The following is an 18328-nucleotide window of genomic DNA, read 5'->3' on the forward strand; positions in this document are numbered from 1 at the left end:
CAGTTTAATCTGCACCAAGGGGGGTAAATCAGTCCACACAGAGCCTTAACAAGTTGCTTGTGGTACTGGGATGGATTTGGGTTAGAGGTGGCTTGAGTAGAGCTGACTCTAAGCAAAAGCCATGCAGGCAGTTTTTCAAGGGCATTCACCGCTGGGACAAGAAAGATGCTGAGACAAGAAGCTTTCTGCCTAATTTTGCTGTGCCAGAGCCCTGGAAAGGGAATGGTAGAAAGGTGCAAGAGGAAGAGCTGCTCCTGCCTCCCACCACAGCTCCTTCACACCCAGTGGCCCAACCTTGGGGTGGGGGAAATTGCAGTGACGTGCTGGGGTGGGCTGGTGAGGACAAGTTCCCCCCTTTCACAGCAGCGGGGTGCGTGCAGTGGTGCCTCCTGTGGCCTGGAGGGGAAGGTGGGGATGGCTGTGCGAGGCTGCTGCAGGCTCCTGGCCAAGCCCTGCTCTCCAGGACAGGCAGGCTGCAGAGAAGCTTCAGCAGGTGGAGTGATGTTTGGTCTCCTTGATCTCCTGGAGCCCCATCCTGGGGATACCAACAGAAATCTCGAACTCAGTCCAAGGTGGAAGCAGTGCCGTAGCCGACAGTGCCAAGAAGCGCTGCAGCGCTTTGAAACGATAAAAGTTTCCTCAGCTTTGTGTGCAGACACATCGCTTTGCTGTCCGTCTGCCAAGAGGTGACAAAAGCATGAGTTAAGCCGGGCCATTCGCTGGCAGGAAGTCTCCTGGTCACCCTGCGAGGGGGGGAGAGCTCCGGACCCTGCCCGTGGTAAGGGCACTCCTGCGCTGCAGGCTGCGTTGGTCATCGCTGGCCCCATTGTCCTGCAGAAGGTGCCAACCCCAGTTTCTTCAAATTCTTCTTCCACTCATCAGCCTCACCGTGCTTCCCCTAGGGGTCTGCTTCAGGCCTTCCCTCCTCACCCACGAGCAAATTCATGGTCATCACCAACCCGGCACCGTGCCTGGGGCAGGGCTGGGGCAAAAAGCGCCGGAGTTGCAGGCGGCGAGCTGGGGGCCAGGTGTGCGGGGCTGCCTCTGGGGATGTGGAAGGGGAGATGCAGGGATGAAAACTGGCGGAGCAGCACCCGCAGCATCCCCCGCAAGTGTCCTGGCACAGCATGCGTGTTCCCTTAACACCCGCAGCACGGTGCCACGGCTCCCACCCACGCCCCCTTCCCTCCCCACGCTCTGCAGGGGGGCAGAGGGGGCTCGGCACGGAGCCTCTTCGCCCCCAGCCCCTTTTCCTTTCCACGGGGGCTGCCGCAGCGCTGGGGCCGCGCCTCCTCCTCCTCCCCCCGGAGCAGCTCCAGGCTGGGAGCGCAGTTCGGGCCAGGAGGGGGAGCCCTGGCCCACGCGTGGCCGTGCCACCCGCCTCCTGCCGGCAGGACCCCGCCAGCTGCGGGAGGGACGCGGCGGGGACTTGGCCGGGAGCCCCCTGCCTCCCTCCCGGGGTCCCCCAGCCCGGCTGCTGCCGAGTGCCCCCCGCGGGCCGGGGGGGGTGGGGGACCCGGAGCCTCCTCCTCGGCGGTGCAACGAGCGGAGGGGCGGGGCTGGAGAGCGCGGGCCGGGGAAGAGGAGGAGGAGGAGGAGAAGGAGGAGGAAGAGGGAGAAGAAGAAGAAGGAGAGAGCGCGGCGCGCGTGGGGCGCGCGTTCTTCGCGTGCCCGGGTGAGCCACGGTGATCGCGCGTGGGGCTGGGGACGGGGATGGGAATGGGACAGGGATGGGAATGGGACAGGGATGGGAAAAGGGATGGGGATGGGAATGGGGACGGGAATGGGGACGGGAATGGGGATAGAGATGGGGATGGGGGTAGGGAAGGGGATAGGGAAGGGGATAGGGAAGGGGATAGGGATGGGGATGGGGATGGGACCCGAGGGTGCGGGCAGCGGGAGGGAGGCGCAGCCCCTCTGCGCGCCGGGACAGGAAGGGTGGCCCGGCACGGCTCGGCTCGGCTCGGCTCTGGCCGGCCGTGAACTTCCCGTACTCGGAGGGAAAGTTTTGGGCGGAGGAGGCGGCTTCCAGCGTGATGCGGGCGGTCGCGGCGCGCTGCCGGTAGCACCCCTGGCTCGGCCGGCCCGGCGGGGAAAATCACCCCTAAAAAAAAAATGAAAAAAGAAAGAAAAAGAAAAAAAAAAAAAGGTGGAAACACCCGGCTGCGGTCGGGAAGGCGCCGGGGAGCCCGAGGTCCCCGCACTGTGGGAATCGCCGGGAGGGACCCGCAGCTCTGCGCCCCCGGGCCGGGCTGGGGGACGGGGACAAGGGGACAAGGGGAAAAGGGGAAGGTCCCTGCGGCGTGTGCTGCTGCCGGATTTGCACCTCGGCAGAGGACGCAGCCGATGCCGAAGGAGGCGTAAAGCCGAGCTGCGGGAGCCCCGCTGCCCGAAATGCGGAGCGGGTCGCTGGTGGCCCTCCTCTGCGCCAGGGGCTCTTGGATTATCCGGCGATGAACGCAACTTTAATTTTCGTCTGCATTGCAAACGCACCGGCCTGATACGCGCTCTCTCCAGTTAGAATGGAAGGGGGAGAGGAAAGGGGACAGATTCAAGCTGCGGCAGGAAAATAAAGTGGAAGGGACACGTCCGAGAAAGGCGCCTGCAAGCGACCAGGTGCTGGCGGCAGGTGTGTGCTGGGGTCAGCGTGTGCCCTTGTGCCAAGCGTTGTGGGAGGGGGTCTGGGTGGGAACAGGTCGGGTGGGAATGCTTTCCTGAAAGGGAAGGGGGGAAAGAAACGATCGGGGCTCCAGTTCTTCAGGTGGCCCTTTTCTGTGCCACTGTCGCTTCCCCTCAGTGCAGTGGCAGTGCTTGTTCCTCAGGCTGCTTCCTCGGACTGTGCCCGCACGGTGTTCACATAGCGGGATCCTGTTCGCAGAGCCCTCGGATGCTGCTGAAAACCAGATTATAAATACACTTTCACAGGCACACTCTCTCTTTCCATCCCAGCCTCTGCTTTGTGAATAGCTGGTTATAATGCATGGAAAAAAATAAAATCTGTTTTACGGATCTTCTTTTCTTATTAAGTACATTTAGTTTTGTTGTCATAGGAAAGGGTTTTTATTCCTGGATTTGGGAGATTGCAGCAAGGTTCTTATCTTTTTTTTCTTTTTAATATTTGCTTTGTAATTAAAAAGTAGTATTTTCCTGACGCTCCATGTTTAACCGTGTCCTCCCTCGGATAAGCAGAGCTGTCACAGAACTTACAATTCCATACACAGAGGGATCGGAGTATTATTTATGAACCGTGCAGTGGAGAGTCCATATCTCATAACTTAGAGGGCCATTTATAACAGGTTGCTTTTGGCAGCTCCAGAAGATTTACGTGCTGTATTGTGTTCCGTGCAGGAAGAGTCTCTCCTGCTTGCATGGAGAGAGCATCACTTGAGCCAAGGACTTTCTGGTGGGAGCGCTCCTTGCCCAGATTTCTGCCCCCATTGCCTGCCTGGCTGTGGTGAGCAGGGAAGGGTGAGCTGAGAGGGTTAAGCTCTAAGACCTGATGTCCTCCTTACCTGGATTAAGTGCAGAGTGGTTCAAGTCACTCACAGCACCCTCTCCACAGGAGCTTTCTTTCCGTTTCTGGATGGTTCAAGTTGGAGGATAATGATGGGCTTGGAGAATAAGGCTGTGAGGACCTGGGGTGGTGGAAGCAGTAAGCTGGGAAGGTAGGAGCTGCTGCATGGAGGTGGAGCAGGGAGCGGTGAGATGAGAGGTTAAGCTGCTAACACAGTGCCAGTGTGCAAGCAGAGGGCAGGTTTACATGCTTGCAGCCCTGTGACTTTCTTTCCGTGTTTCTGGGTGTAGCTTGAGTTCAAAATGTCTACATATTGCTTGGGAAGAGCTGAGCTTGCTCAAGTCTGTCCATGCCTGGTCCCTCTGAGTGTCGGTGAAGGAAAGTTTGTGTCTGAACATGTCTGGGCTCTCTCCTTCCAGATCTTTGGGGCTCTGTGCAGGTATCATGCATCTGAGTGCTGCTGGTGTGCAACAGGGATGAGTGCTGCCAGGTCTGGGCTAGAGCAGGCTCATACCCTGGGCCAGGTCACCCTGATGAGCTTGGAAGGATCGTGTAGGTGGGAGAGACTTCAGGGGGGTGGGTGAGCAGCGTGGCAGGAGGTTAGATGATGCCTGGAAATGTGGAGGGATGGGGAATGCCTCCTCACTGGCCCTGGCGCTGTAATGTCTTGCTCAGAAATATGCGTATGGGAAGGAGGAGGTGGAGGGAGAGCTTGTCCCAGCTCTGTTCCTCCAAAGCCAGCATGTGCCAGATGCCAGCACCAGAAGAAGCATTTTGCTCCTGCAGAATAAGAGGCAAGACCATGCCCTTTTTTCAAAAATTATTATTATTATTCTTTCTTCTTTCCTCTCACTTATTATGTTTGGATTTTTATGCTGGCTATTTTGGCAGGCACAGGATTCATATGTCTTTTCCCATCTGTCCCGGGTTCCCCACTGTTGTCAAATGCCCTCCCTTTTCGGCAAGGCTCTGACTTGCAAAAACTTGCCATGGAGATGGCCACTGCAGCTGGCACCATGGCCAAGGAGCGTCCTGGCTTGTCTCTCAGAGCACAGGTAGCATCAGCAAGGTGCACAGTTAGGAATATTACAGCCAGGATGTGAACATGTTCAGACAGCTGACAACATCCACGCCGTCCGATCCTTCTTTTCATCATACAGCAACAGGGAATGCTTTGGGAATAAAAATAGATATATGGAAAAGCCTATATAAGCTGAAATCTGTGAACAGCGCCACGTTATCTGGGAACTGAAACACTTTCTACAGCGGAGCTCGCAGTTCAGACGTCGCCTGCTCTCCTCCTTCCTCCCCAGCCTCTCTCTTGCCACAGCGGACGGATTTTGGTGTCCCCACGAGCAGAGCCAGCATCGCTGTGCCCAGCAGGTGAGAGCTGGTGGCCCTCCGGCTGTGCAGGGTGGGCCAGCTGCGGTGCAGGAAGAAAGCAGAGCCCACAGCTGTGTTTGCCACGCTTGAGCTGACTTCCTCGACGAAACCCTGCGGGCTGGGTGTAGCTCAGGGGCCGGTGGGTTTCCTTCCCCGCGCTGTTTGTAACCGCTTCGTTCTGCTCCGCCGGCAGCAGAACGGATGGCTGAGATTTGGTCGCCGTAAAACTAGAACAAAAGAGCTTCGTGTTCTGGGAGGTGTTTTAGGGTTTCTCCTCCCTCCTCTCCAATGTGTTTGCAAAGCAGAAGACTCATCTCACGTTTCTCACTGAAGTTTCGTTACATGTGGGACTTTTGCGTGCGACTGAGCCACGTGTACACAGAGTGCAAAAAGGAAACGGACTTGGGGAAATTAGTTCCAGAGGTGCCTACACCTTTGGGATCTCTGAGGTCAAGGGTAGTAAGTGCACAGGCTGAGGTCCAAATTCCCAATGAGAAGCATAGAGAAATCCTGATATTTGTAGATTTAGAGTCTTATTTGATAGAAAATAAAATACAGGAACATGAAAGTACGAGCACACATTTTGTTATAGGGTTCCTTACTAATAGTTGCTGGTAAAACAGGATTTCTGCTACGAACAAAGAATCGTTTCTTCAGTCACCCCCTTGTTCGTTTATCAGCTCTCAGTTTTATCAAACGGGCTACCTCCCCAGGAATTCCTCTGACAAAGGGTTTCCCTGGGGTCTTGGAGATTATCCAATTACAGTTTTAACAAAATTGCAGCAAGGATAACTGGCTGAAGATAGAAGTCTGAGAGAGCATTAGGAAAAGAATAGGAAAGTGTAAGGGAGCCAGAGCTTCACTTTTGTTTATCAGTAAATTGGGGAGAATTATTCCCATCCTTACCTTTTGTGATGAGCAGAGACAAGGTCCTGGTGTCGTGTGGATCTGCTTGCTTTCCTTCTTTCTTTCCTCCTGCTTCTTGCACTCCATATTTATAGGAAAACCTTACATTGATTCTCACAGAGTCCTTTTAGATTTACATGTGTTAAGAAAAAGGGGCTGCTAACATAAAGGCTGTGCGTGGGGCAGCATGGGCAGATAGTAAGAGATTGCTGTGGGTCCTGGGCTGAGAGGAGGCTTCTCCTGGGAGCAGAGACCCTTTACCCTGGAAATCCCACCTGGAGCAGGGTCTTCCAGAGCTACCAGCTCTTCCCAGCTCTCTCCAGGTGCTGGTAGGTGCCCGAGAAGGAGAACTGCATGGTCCCGCACTCCCACCCCACATCCATCATAGCTGTGGGGATCCCCAAGCTGTCACGGGAGGGTGCCCAGTTGGTGCAGAGCTATTTGAGACTGCCTGCCATCGAGCTCCTTTACTCTTCTTTACCACTAACATCTCGCTTACCACGGCTGGGCAAACCTTACTGTTTAACACAGTCCGCTTGGGGCTCTGCCTGGAGATACCCCACTAAGAGGTGGGTAATTGCCTTGGCAGGCAGCTCCACGGACAGTTTAGTGGTGCAGCTGGGAGGCAGCGAATCACACCCTCATACAAATAATTTAGAATAGAACTATCTTCAGCTTGAGTAAGCAGAGGTGTTATCAGAATTAGAAGAGGACTTAAAAAAAAAAAAAACAAAAAAACAAACTTTTAATGCCTCTGTCTCTATCTAGAACTCTAACTAGAAAAGATGCTGTTTTTTTTTCCTTTCTCTTCTTCCTCCCAGTTTTGCTTAATCCCTTTCATTACTGACATAAAAGTGTAATGGAATATCTTGTCTCTCTTAGGCCTGATCCTGTCCACTCATGTGGTATTTTCAGATCTTCAGAGAATGATTCTTATATATTCAGTGAACTTGTGTGTAAAAGCTTGCAAAGCTGTGACCTAGATGTTTATCCTTAGTGCTGACAGGATGCTGTGGAGCTGTTTAACTCTATATTTATAACAATTATGTTGCTTGGTGAGAAAGACGTGACACTTCCTTCTTAGAGGGAGTTTTTACTTATTTTTTGCCTTTTTCTGCCTGTTATTTGTGGTCGCAATTGCCTTTCTTTATATTTTACCTTTTGTCCTACATGTAAATAATGAGCTAATTACAGTTAATCTCAGAGCAAAGGAATGAGACTTTTAAAGAGTGAAAAATAATTCCCATCTGTTAGATCTGCAGTAGCATTTTGGGGTTTGCCTTCTACTCGGAAGGAAGCCAGAACTTATCTTGCTCAATTTCAAGTTTTCCTTGCAATATTTAAACTGGATTTTTAATCATTTAAAAAACAAACAGAAATGGAAATAGCTTTTCAAATTATGTTTGGCTGTGTTCTTAACACATTGGCTGATAAACCTGAACAGCTCTGTTGTACCCCTACTGAAATGAGTTGAAATCTCACTACCAAATTCTATAGAAACAGGTTTGAGGCTTTATTCTGGAAACGCATTTATTTTTTATAGTCATATATTGCATTTCTGTGTTTCCTGCCTGCTGGGGCTCCCAGTGCCCAGCCAAAGAGGACTTGTTCCAAGGGAACTGCTGCTTAAGTACTTACTATTTAAGACAGGCTCAAACCCAAGTTTTCTGTGGTGGGTATGTGGTACATTTATCCCCATCAGCTCCAGTGGCTGCTGAGCCTGGGAAATTAATCTGTACTTTGCACTCATATGTCATCTTTCCTCTCAGCATCTCTAAGCATTTTAGAGACATTAAGATGCACAGCTGCGGTGCGAGGTGGGGAGAGGCCATTATAAATGTGGCTAGGGAAACGGAGGCACAGTTTTCAGGAGCCTCCACTAATGTCTTCAATTCAGAGGACAGCCATTTGTACGCTGTCTGGTGCCTGATTATCAGGGAGGCACTACATCTTTTCATACACTACATGTGGTGATGGATAGCTCTGTAGTTTTCGTGTAGATTAACCAGATACTCATATTGGTATGCTAAATTAGTGGACTGTTTAAAAACTTCAGCATTAGGAACTAACAGGAGCACAGCACAGGGGTGGGAGCCCAAAATTCTAGTCCCTTTTCTTTTTTCCTCAAGCAAGCCTTATGGCAAAAAGGCAAACTTCACCAAAAACCAGAATTAAAATAACCTCACCTCCATCCCGCTGTGGTAACATCCAGGGCCCCACCTACGCACGTTGATCAGCAGTTTGTTGATTCAAAGCTCCAGGATCTGTAGAAAATACTTATTCTGAACAAGAAGGCCGTACAAATTCACTCTAATACAAGTAATTGGATTTGTTCTGCTGAGATATAGCTGCCTACCCCTCCCCACCCCCAAGTACAACTGCCTTCCAGCCCATGTTTACAAGGGGGATCCTGATAATGGGAGGAGGAGATACGTGTTGCCACCTAACACGATAATGGTGGCAGGCTGTGAGGGGCTAGTAGGGCACGCAACCTCTCCAAACAAGCACAGGCGTGCTGCACGATCCCAGAATGTGTCGCTCTAGCAAATCGTGCCCAGTACAGCCGAGGCCCCATGGGTTGTCTTCCCTCCTCCTCCATCAAGCAAAACCAGTCACAGCCTCAGTGCATTTCTCTTTCGCCACCTCCCTGGTTCTGTCTAGCACTGCAGTGGGGACTTCAGGGAGACTCTGGATAATCTGGCTCCCTGGGAGGCTGCGCACACACAGGCACCCTGAGCTGATGCTGCAGAGAAGGGAATGCTTTTCTCCAGGCTTGTGGTGCCCTCTTCTTCCATCACACAGAAGAGCCACACCTTGGAAGCAGCCTGGCATGCCAGTCCTATCGAATGGCCCAGACTGTGGCTACCCAGGTGGGCATTTCCCCTCTACGAGCCTTTTTTCCTTGCCTACCAGGTGTGATGACTTTGTAGTTGTTGACAAGAAGTGTCAAAGAGTGATGGGGAAGCTCAACCCAGCTTTCCAAGGGCACTCAGCAATTGCTTCCTTGTGGTGACAGAGCAACCCAGGGCAGGGATCAGTGCAGCTTTGAGAATATTAAAGTACCCATTTCCTGGCATTAAGAGAGCTCAGAAAAGACAGTTTTGGAGACTTTTCAGTGTTTTAGCCCTTTGCAGCAGGGTTTTTAACACGTAGTGGTATTTCCTCGTGTCGCTGCTCCTTTAGAAATGTCAGCAGTGCTTATATTGCCTTTTGTTTGTCATTCAGCTGGAGAAATGAATTCATTGCCCTCGAGAGATCAATCATATTCTCCCCAAATAATTAATATTGATGACAATCACAGCTTACTGCTGCCTGCAGCTCCCTCTCGGCCTTCCCACCGTGTCGGTGCTGGGGTCACAGAGCAGACAGGAGAGCCTTGCAAGAGGTTGCTGGACTCGAAAATTCAGGGTGCCATGGTTTGAAGGTTGGATGGTTTGAAGGCTGGGGTTGTTACAGACAGAGCTCAAGCAAGTTCTCTGTGGGGACCGGCCCATCATAAGGCTAAATGCGATTAAATTAACCTGATTAAAAGAAGTGCCAGGTGCGGAAACCCCGTGTGGCCCAAATTTGAGAATGAAAAGCTCAGTTGGCTTGCTTTTACCCTTGAATATCTTGCTCATCCCAAGATAAATGGAGTCACCTGAGGAAAATCTTTCCTTATGCTGTAGGTAGAGTTAGAGACCAGCTCTTCACCCCTTAGCAGCAGCGTGGGTAAGCCTGTCTGTAGTGTTAGAAATGTTGCAGTCTGCGTTGGGGGGGGCAGGTTGTGGTAAGTGTATAGTAGGAAGGTTGCTTAGAAGGGGAAGTGAGACTTTGTGTTGTACCTCAGGGTGCTTGGGGTTTTTTGCCTGCTGTGGGAAACAAAATGGGAAAGAGGCTGGAGCTGAGTACCTATCCTGGGAACATGGTCTGCAAGCACCTCGGGGTATAAAGGGAAGGAGGCAAAGTGAAAGAGCAGGTATGTACCTGGCAGTAAATGCTTGAACTTAAAGAGAGTGGCTTTTTTTTTTTTTTTGATGTTGAGTGCTTATTACAGCTAGTGCTTAGCAGAGCTTGTGCAGTCCCTGTTGTGACGGGTGGGCTGTGCAAAGACGCTGCTGTTCCCTGGCATTTGGTGCCAAGCACTTGCTGTTCTTAGAGGGAGATGCTGTTGGGAAAGCTGCTCTGGGTCTGAGAGCCCCAAGCTGCTCCTGTGAAAGACGGTAAGCCCAGCTGAGAGACCTGCCTGGGTCTGCATCGTGTTCTGGGTTTAGAGCCTTGGGCTGAGCAAGCTGGGTGAGCTGCTGGGTGCTCTATTGTGCAGCGTGGATGTGCTGCTGTATCCACATGGAGCATGGAATAACCTCTCAGGGAAGGCAGTGGCATTGCCTACATCTAAAAGCTATTAAAAAGGTTAAGGGGAACAATATATAAACTAAATACTCATTTTCAGATGTCTGCAGATATTCCACAGGAGCTCACCAGTGCTCTTGAAGAGAGGGAGGAATCTCTTTCTGGATTCCTTAAGTTTCCCCAGGCCACATTGGTTGCAGATTTTTTTATTTTTATTTTTCCTGTGCAAAGATTAGTTTGTCAGTTTATTTTCTGCTGGGGCAGCACACGGGTGTTTCTTGGAGCTCTTCTTTCACTATAACATCGTCATCCAAAATAGAAGCATTGTCTGGCTTCGCGGAAGGTCTCAGCTCTCTTTGAAGCTCTGTTGGAAGCTTTTCATTCCCTGGCTATTCAGACTTAAAAAATAGAAAATCTTGGCTGGATACCTTTTGCCTGAGCACAGAAGTGCTCTTGTAGGTTGGTGTTTGAACTGTTTGGTGGCCAGCATGTATGCATTAGTAATCTGTGCCGTTTGATTTCATAGCCGTGGCTCAGCCTGTCCCTCTTCAGCCCACTCCACAGATCTCTCTGTAACAGTCACAGCTGTTTATTTGTCCTGTCCAGGTGTGCATACATTTCTGAGAGATGCTGGATTATTGAACTAGTTTATTTTAAATGTATGAAATGCAACGTGCTCTGCCTGCTAAGCAGCTGCTGGAGTATAATCAGTGGCACCCTGGGCTCCAGCAGAGCAGTGTGTAGGATCTGTAGCACTTCTGCTTTGCCAAGCCCTGGGAGGACCCCACAAAAACTGAAAAGGAAAAGCGGCAATGCTGGCTTTCTCCAGATGTATCTTCAAGACCTCTGTTCTCCTCTCTGCCTGTCTGGGTCACTTTCCCTTTTTTCTTTGTGTGTGTGTAAATGGCCCCTTCCTCTGAATTCTGCTTATTAGCTTTAAATATTTTGAGCTGAAAGGACTCCAGGAGATGCTATCTGAATGTCAATAATATATCACAAATTTCCTGCTTGGAAGTCACCTGTGTGACCCAAGCAGATGAGCATCGGCGGGGCCAAACCTTGCACCACCAGAAAGCTCCCAGAAATGACTTGCTGTCAGGGAACCTCTTCCCACTTTCCTCTGAGCTCAAGGCTGCTCTCTGCTCGCTGGAGCTTTTGGCCAGCCTTCGACGGGCACCTCGCTGCTGCAGTTTGCTTTGCTGCGTTGAAGCAGAAATAGCCTGGGAGTTGTTCTGTCCCCACTTCCCTGTGTGACCCCTAGGGTGATGCACCTGTGTGTCTCATTCATCCACAGGATGGTACATTTACTGTCAAAAAAAGCGGAAGAAAAAACGTTTCTTGAGGTCAATATGTCTTGCCTCAAAGGATGTCCTTAAAACCAAGGTGATGAAAGGATCGTGTCCTTTCAGGACAGCAGGGCTTTAGGGTGACGTGCAGGAGGAAATGAAATCCATCCTTCCTCCTGCTCTGACGCCCTTTGTGTAGGCAGGCTGGCTTTGGGCAGGGCAGTGAGCTCCAGCTTTCCCTTGGGTCGGCTGCCAAGCACCAGAGGCAGGTGTGTGGGACCCCTGTGAGGGCTCCCGTGGGCCCGGCTTTCCCTTGGGATCTCAGGCGTGGCATGGGATGCAAGTGCCTAGCAGGCTGCAGCCCTGCTAGCCTGGTGTCGTGATTGGGAGCTGGCAAGGAGCTTGTTGAGCTACTGACCAAGAAGATCGCTTCCAGGTCAGGTTTCATTGGCTTGTTTCATTATTATTATTTTTGGTTGGGTGGGGAGTAGTTGCTCAGTAGACCTGGGTGTAAAGCTGAGTGTGAGTGCTGTAGCTCCCAGTGCTTCCAGCGCTGGTGTAATGGAGACCAGCTCTGGCCAGAGAAGACAGAAGATGTTTTGTGCTAGCAGCAGGGGAGCTGTCTCACCAGGGCAGCTTTCCATCTGACTCCCACTAGTTTCCTTTGCTTCCCCTCTCTGCAAAAGCAAGTGTTTAATAGTTGCTGTGATTTTAGCTGGTAGAGAAAGTTTGTCTGCCCAAATCTGTTTCCTTTGTTTTTGATGGCATATATTGCCTTTGAAATGGAAACACTTCAGAAGGAAATGCTTTCAGCCTGCTTTGCTGTCAGGTGTGTAATTGCCTGGTGAGTTTCTGTGGATGGGAAAACTGGGGGGTGCAAGGGCTACAGGGACAACCATGGGTAATATGCAAAGCTTGTGGCAGAAGTGGGATTTCTGTGTTGGTCTTGCAGTCTCCGCACTGGATGCGTCACCCTAGATGTGCTGACTGGGTCATGCTTGCTGCTCTCGTGCTTGCCACTGACTGAGGGATGGGGTTAGCCCTGATACAGCCTGCCAAAATGTGCCTGGCTCATGGAGCTGCTGCAAAATGGGCTCCCTGCACTTAGGAGAGATGCAAATATTTTTTTGAAGGAGTGTTTGGGACCCTTTGTTGGTCAGTGGGCCTGTGTTTGAAGTGATGTGACAAGGCTTGTCAGAGAGCAGGGAAAATGTGCTCGGCTGCTTGTGGTGGTCGTTATCAAACCACTGCTGGTTTAGTGTTGATGAATGTGCTGCTTCACCCTGGAGAGGGAAGGCTGGACTTTCAAACCCTGTCATCTGTCCTTCAACTCATGTCTCCAGGGGCTTCAGTGTAATGTTACATTGCTTGGGAGGGCTTTCTAAAGGGCTGGCAAACTCGCTGCAGGAGTGGCTTTGCTTTGGGCAGGGACGCGAGTGGAAACCCTGACTCTATAGCAGAGGCTGGTGCTGCTCAGCACCCCAATGGCCTTGGGAGGAGAGGCAGGGGCAGCATCAGCTGTACAAGTCCCAGCTAAGTGGCACTAAGGCTTATGCTGCAATAATCCCCCCTATTGTCTGACTTGGTCCTAAACGTACTGAAAAGCAAAAATGTTCCCTGGAGGGCTGAAAAGCCTTTTCCCACTCAGTGTTTTTCTCTTTCCATTACTTGTCTGCAGCTGCCTTTGCAGCCTACCCTTTGTCTGCCTTTTAGGTTCTCTAAATTTGCTTTGATTGTACACGTAAGAAACACAGTAAATGCATTGAGCAGCCTTCTCCAGCGTTGTGTGAGGATGCAGGGACCCTGGGCTCATGTGCCCATGGTGACATGGGAGCAGAGGAGCCCTGCCCCTCTCCTGCATGCTGGCCCCGCTATGCAGCACGGCACTGCACAGCCAACTTGCCTGCCAGTAAAGGGAGTGGGACTCTCTTGCTGATGTGTGCTTTGAAGCCCTGGCAGCATCAGCCCAGAAGTTTGTTCCCTTACTGGTGCCCTGAAGAGCCCCAAACCTATTTAGTTTAGAAGCAAAGCAACTCTGAAGCTGGCCTACTCTTGTTTTTAGTTTGTCTTCCTTTGTTTTCCTATGTCAGCATCCCTCTTCTTAGAGCCAGTCCTGTACTCTCAAATCCCTTTGACTCAGGGGGGCTTGGGACAGAATTACATAATGAAAAATATGTAACACCATTCAAATGACCAGAGCAGTTTTATTTTTTTCCCCTCTTCCCAACAACTGTTTTATTTTAAATGCCCTTTCAGCCAGAGTACTTAGTGATGACGCTTTGAAGGGTGCTTTTGTTCTGCATACAGTAGTGTGACTTCAGAGAAAAGGAAAAAGGCTGTCAGTTCTCTCTAGGTGCCTGTAGTTAGAAGGGACAAAGGCAGTTTCTTAAAATGTGGCATTGTTCTTTAGAATTAGCATGGTTGTCTTTAAGAATAAGTGTACGGTAGCTACTTTGAGAACAGCTCTCTTCATTAATTTTTCGATATGCGTCTTTGTTTTTACAGTTGTTGGGAAAATGCAAGAGGCTTTGTGGGGTCCATGCTGCTAAAGGCAATAGTGAACAATCCCTCACTTAGGTCTGTTTGGGAAAGGTGTTTTAACAAAATATGTTTTATATGAAAATACCACGTGTTTTGGTGACATTGTCTGCTTTTAGTGAGTATCAAATACAAACCCAACCCTCTCCACCACCCTGGTTTTGAGAACAGGAGACCCCACCGTGACCATGCTCCCCCTGCTCTTTTCTTTCTTGCCCAGTAAGTGGAAGGTGAAAGTTTGAAGCAGAAAGCACTCAGAAACAAAAAGAAAATAAATTCCTTAATAGAATTCTTAACGGCGGTGATGAATTGTTTTCCCCAACTGCTCTATGAATTATTATTAACATGTTAATTTATGGAGGCATTAAGAACACTTCAGAGTATATTGGTCTCATGAGAAGTTCCTGGAGTGTTGAGGATGTATCTGAGCTCTCCAGCCTTCTTCTGGCTGCTCTGATTACCTGCTATCTAGCTGCTGTGTGATTTCTGAGCCGGTATGCTCCTCTGCTCACTGATTTATTCCTGGCTCCCATTAGGGTTTGCTTTTTGTGCAATTTGCCTGTGTGCTGGAGGTGAGGTCCGTGACCTCTTTGGGTGAATGCAGCTGGGGGAGACCCACCAGTGCAGTTCGGGGTTTGCACTCCTTGACTTCTGGCTCCTCGGTTGCAGCCAGTGGTGCTGGTCTTGCAGGCAGTGATGCCAAATTGTGCAAGAAGTTACCCAGTCACCGCTGCAGCTGTCATGTACTGGTAAAATTACAACATGCTTTCCGGTGTCACGAAACAAAGAAGCAGGTTGCTGGAAAAGGCTGAGGAAAAATCCTTCTGTTCCTGGTAAGAGCGGGTGGGTTTTAGCGCTGTGGCATTATGTTCTTACAGCATTACAAAACCCATCTTTTCTGTCTGCATGAAAGTGGGTGCAATGCTCTTTTCCTGATGTCATGGGCAGAATCACGTTGTGCTTCTGGGGATAAATGACCACACTGCGTAACCGCAGGACTGTTCTGTGAACACCTTTCTCTTTGGAGTACGTCGCAGCTTTTTGAGCCATGTAAGTAAAGCATCACAGTTCTAGCAGTATTGGGGGGGTGTCTTTCAGCTTTTAAATGCTAGGGTGGTCAGGCCATGGAGGAGGTTGTGTCTGCTCTCCTCAGCCAGCCCGTGGTTCAGTGCCCTGTGGATTTCATAAAGTGTCAGAGCAGCCAGGGCTGAGGCGAAATGATTCCCATTCCAGTAATGGAGAAATTGCTGTAATCTGACAAGCTCTGTGTCTGTCTGTCTCCACTGATAAAATCTCTGGAGAGCCTGGAATGAACCAGAGGTAAATCAAGCTGTGCAGGGCTTCTGACTTCATAGCTAGGTAGAAAAAGAAATGAGAATTTCCATCCTAGTAGGCAGGACCTAAGAATCCTGGATACCTTGCTCATGGGAACAGAGAACTAGTGCCTCTGAGACCGCTGAAAGGAGTGTGTTCTTACAAGCAGTTAATGGATGTAAATATTAGCTCACTGCAGAGTTTATGTATCACTGAGCGAAATGTAGTAGTTTATTTTGGCCTTGGGCCACATGAATGGCCTTGCTGTAAAGGAGAGAAACTCATCCAAAGTCAGTAGTTGCTCCTGTTTGCCTGGTCAGGACTGAATTCAGTCTGATCTGTTCAAAACACAGGAGAGAATCAGTGGAAAATAAGGGTGAATTAGGACATGCTGTGCACTTATCTAATGGCAAATGGAGAGGGAGTTGTGAGGAATCTTTATTATGGAAATGATCCCTTGCTGTTTTTATGCCCTCTGTTCCAGCATCTGAATCCCCAGAAGCACTTAAATTCCTGCCGAAGGTGCAACACACTGGTTCTTTCTCATCAAGCTGATGGTGCAAAGATGTTTCAACTGTTCTTGATCATTTCCAAAGGGCGGATGTACTTAATCATGTTTCTTCCCCATGGAGACTTCCTGTGGGGCATTAGAGGTGGTTATAGATGGTCATAGCGGAGGGTTTGGGTAGTGGCTGCCCTGTCAATTTGGGTGACAGAGGTAGGGGATGACCAGCTGCCTCAGCTGGACCTCAGGGAATAAAACTGAGCAGCTGCCCGCAGGTTTCTGAAGGGCTCCTGGCTTCCAGGGCAGCCAAGTGTGTGGGCTGTGCGGGGAAGAGCAGGCTTGCTCCAGATTCCCTTTGTTTCTTAGAGATGAGCCCGATGTAGGGAAAGCATTTTCTAAAGGCATTTCAAATCCAAGCATTGAAAAAGAAGGATTAAATATCTGCTGCTGGATTTCAGGAAGTTCACGCATCCCATTCTTGTTAATACCTGCAATCTGTGCAATCTTAGCCGCTCTCTGCTTGTGCCTGAAGACATTCAGCATAATGTGTGTATTATGGAGAGGCTTCTGAGGGACGTGTCGAAGGGAACCCTGCGGCTTCTCTCCCTGCCCTTGCAGCGCACTCTGATGGAACAGGCTACCATGTCACCTCAGGAGCGTGCTCCTGGCAGTGTTGCCGTGTTCATTACTGCGTCTGCCTGGCAGGGCTGAGCTGCTTTGAGGCTCATCCTTTTTAACCATCTCTTCTCCCTCTGTGCTCCGACGGCACCCAGGAACCTCACCTGCAACCTTTGCTCCATTCATGAGAGCGCCTGGTAAATGTCAGCTTTCGTGACTAGCAGCTCCTAAGTTGCGTCCTGGAAAACCTAGAAACACGGGGAAATTAAATCTAGTGAGTGAGCAGCTCTCAGAGCAAGCCGAATGCCAAACACCAGAGCACGTGGCAAGTGAAACTGGCAGCGTTCGTTCATCTCAAATTACAGGAAACTGTGCTCCGTAGCAGGAGCTGAGAAGCCTGGGATTGTTTTCAGCCTGCCTTAGGAAGTACAAAGGTTTGTTTGGATCACTTCTGAAGTGTGCACGAGTCTGGGACTTGTCCTGTGTGGGGAGGGCTTGGCGGTGTGGCTGGCCTGTAGGGCCACAGCAGCGTGCAGGCCCTGTAGAGTTGCTCTGTGTGGGCCTTTGTTGTGCTCAGCTGTCAGGCTTGTGTTTGGAGCAAATGTGCTTCAGCACTCTTTTCTGAAAAACAAGCGTGTGCACTGGCAGAATGACTGCTGAAATATTGAGGTCCTTTGCTGAAACCTCAAAGTTTGGGATTTCTCCCCTGCTGTATGTGACAGGCAAGTAGCTTCCTTACTCCTTGTGTGCATGGATATCGTCTGTTCCAGTGATTGAGTCAGTAAGCTCGGCTGTCCTCTTCTGAGCTGTCATCTCCTAAGCTGGGAGAGCTCCTGCAGGCAGGACAACACTGTCATGCAGATAGATGCTCCTCTTAGAGTATGTTAATGAAAAATATATATATATACAAGAACTAAAGGATCTGTGGGTGGGCAAAGGATCTGCGGGAATAAACACATGCTCAGTTTTCTTAAAAAGTAACAAATGCCTGCAGCAATGAAATGTTATGGAATAACCAGAACCCCTTGGTGTACTGTGTTGGCAGGATGAAGATGGTCTGTGCCCTGCTGGTGACGCTGTGGCTGTGCGTGGTCCCCTTCTGCAGCAGCTCTGGTAAGTGCCTGCTTATCGCAGGAATTACTCAGCTGAGGCCAGCAGAAGAAAACTGACTTTCAGTCATTTTAGGTGTTTGCGTGTATCCTGGATGAAATGGACATGTGTAAAATGCTTTGTGCGTTTTGCCAACGCTGGTTGTCTGTAGGGGTTGTGTAGCGCTCATGTGCAGTGGCTACGGGCATGTCGTGAACGGGTACGTAAGCAAACTGATAGTGGAAACCACCATCTCTGACTAAAAGCATTTTGCAAATTCAAGCCCCCTGCTTGGTCAGCATTGTTATTCCCCTTCTGCAAGGGATGAAACCAGGGCTCAGCACGTGGCAGCAACTTGTCGTGGAGTTACAGGCAGGACATGGGCTTGAAATCTATTTCTGCTTGGTTCCGGAAGGGACTGAAATTCTGGCTCTCGGCTTCTGACTCATGCCTCAGCACTGCAAGGGGAGAGGGGAACTTCTCGGGTAAGAGGAGCTCTTGCAGCCGGCTCACTGAGTCACTTTCCTGACAGGAAATATGCTGTCATGCTCGCGGCTCCCCTGGCACGCAGTCAGCCGGGCTCTGGTGAAGAGGCAGATTGTGTGTGTCTCGGCTCTGGACTTCCTATTTGGGGGTGGAAGGAGACAGCACGATTTGCAGAAGGCAAGGGGGAGGGAGGAAAGAACAGGCAGTGGCTTTGAGGGGACAGCATTCAGAAATGAACCCTGGAGATTTAGCAAGCCCCCCCCCTTTCCCCCAAAGTGCTTGCCTCTCTGCAATGCTGGCCAACAAACAGCAAAGGAGAAGGAATACACGGCCCAGGTCTCTTCTGCTACTTCCCAC

General features: G+C 50.4%; 1 protein-coding gene and 1 long non-coding RNA gene across 11 annotated transcripts in view; one reads left to right on the top strand and one right to left on the bottom strand.

Annotated features, from left to right (window-relative positions):
- The first annotated feature begins 1377 nt into the window (after positions 1-1377).
- Positions 1378-18328, top strand: part of IL1RAP (interleukin 1 receptor accessory protein) — a 45788-nt gene continuing 28837 nt past the window's right edge. Inside the window, exons 1-2 of one of the 8 annotated variants that reach the window (XM_080603768.1) lie at positions 1378-1675; positions 17442-17509. In XM_080603768.1, coding sequence (XP_080459894.1) covers positions 17443-17509 — 67 coding nt within the window. In that variant the 5' untranslated portion in view covers positions 1378-1675; position 17442. Of the gene's footprint in view, positions 1676-9378; positions 9515-9622; positions 9762-9828; positions 10006-14987; positions 15010-16870; positions 17119-17441; positions 17510-18328 lie in introns of those variants that run through there. The other 7 variants (XM_080603761.1, XM_080603764.1, XM_080603762.1 and 4 more) reach the window with 7 other exon arrangements.
- On the bottom strand, positions 3588-9221 carry LOC308199507. Of its 3 annotated transcripts, none has more exons than XR_013954692.1 (3): positions 7990-9221; positions 5804-5884; positions 3588-5707 (listed from the first exon to the last, which is right to left on the bottom strand). It is a non-coding gene; the product is annotated as an uncharacterized lncRNA (long non-coding RNA). The 3 variants fall into 3 exon arrangements; XR_013954693.1 differs by having other exon boundaries at positions 5804-6516; XR_013954691.1 differs by lacking the exon at positions 5804-5884 and having other exon boundaries at positions 3588-5124.

Source organism: Anser brachyrhynchus (genome assembly GCF_964034855.1).
Source record: "Anser brachyrhynchus genome assembly, chromosome: 9".
NCBI classification, from domain to species: domain Eukaryota; kingdom Metazoa; phylum Chordata; class Aves; order Anseriformes; family Anatidae; genus Anser; species Anser brachyrhynchus.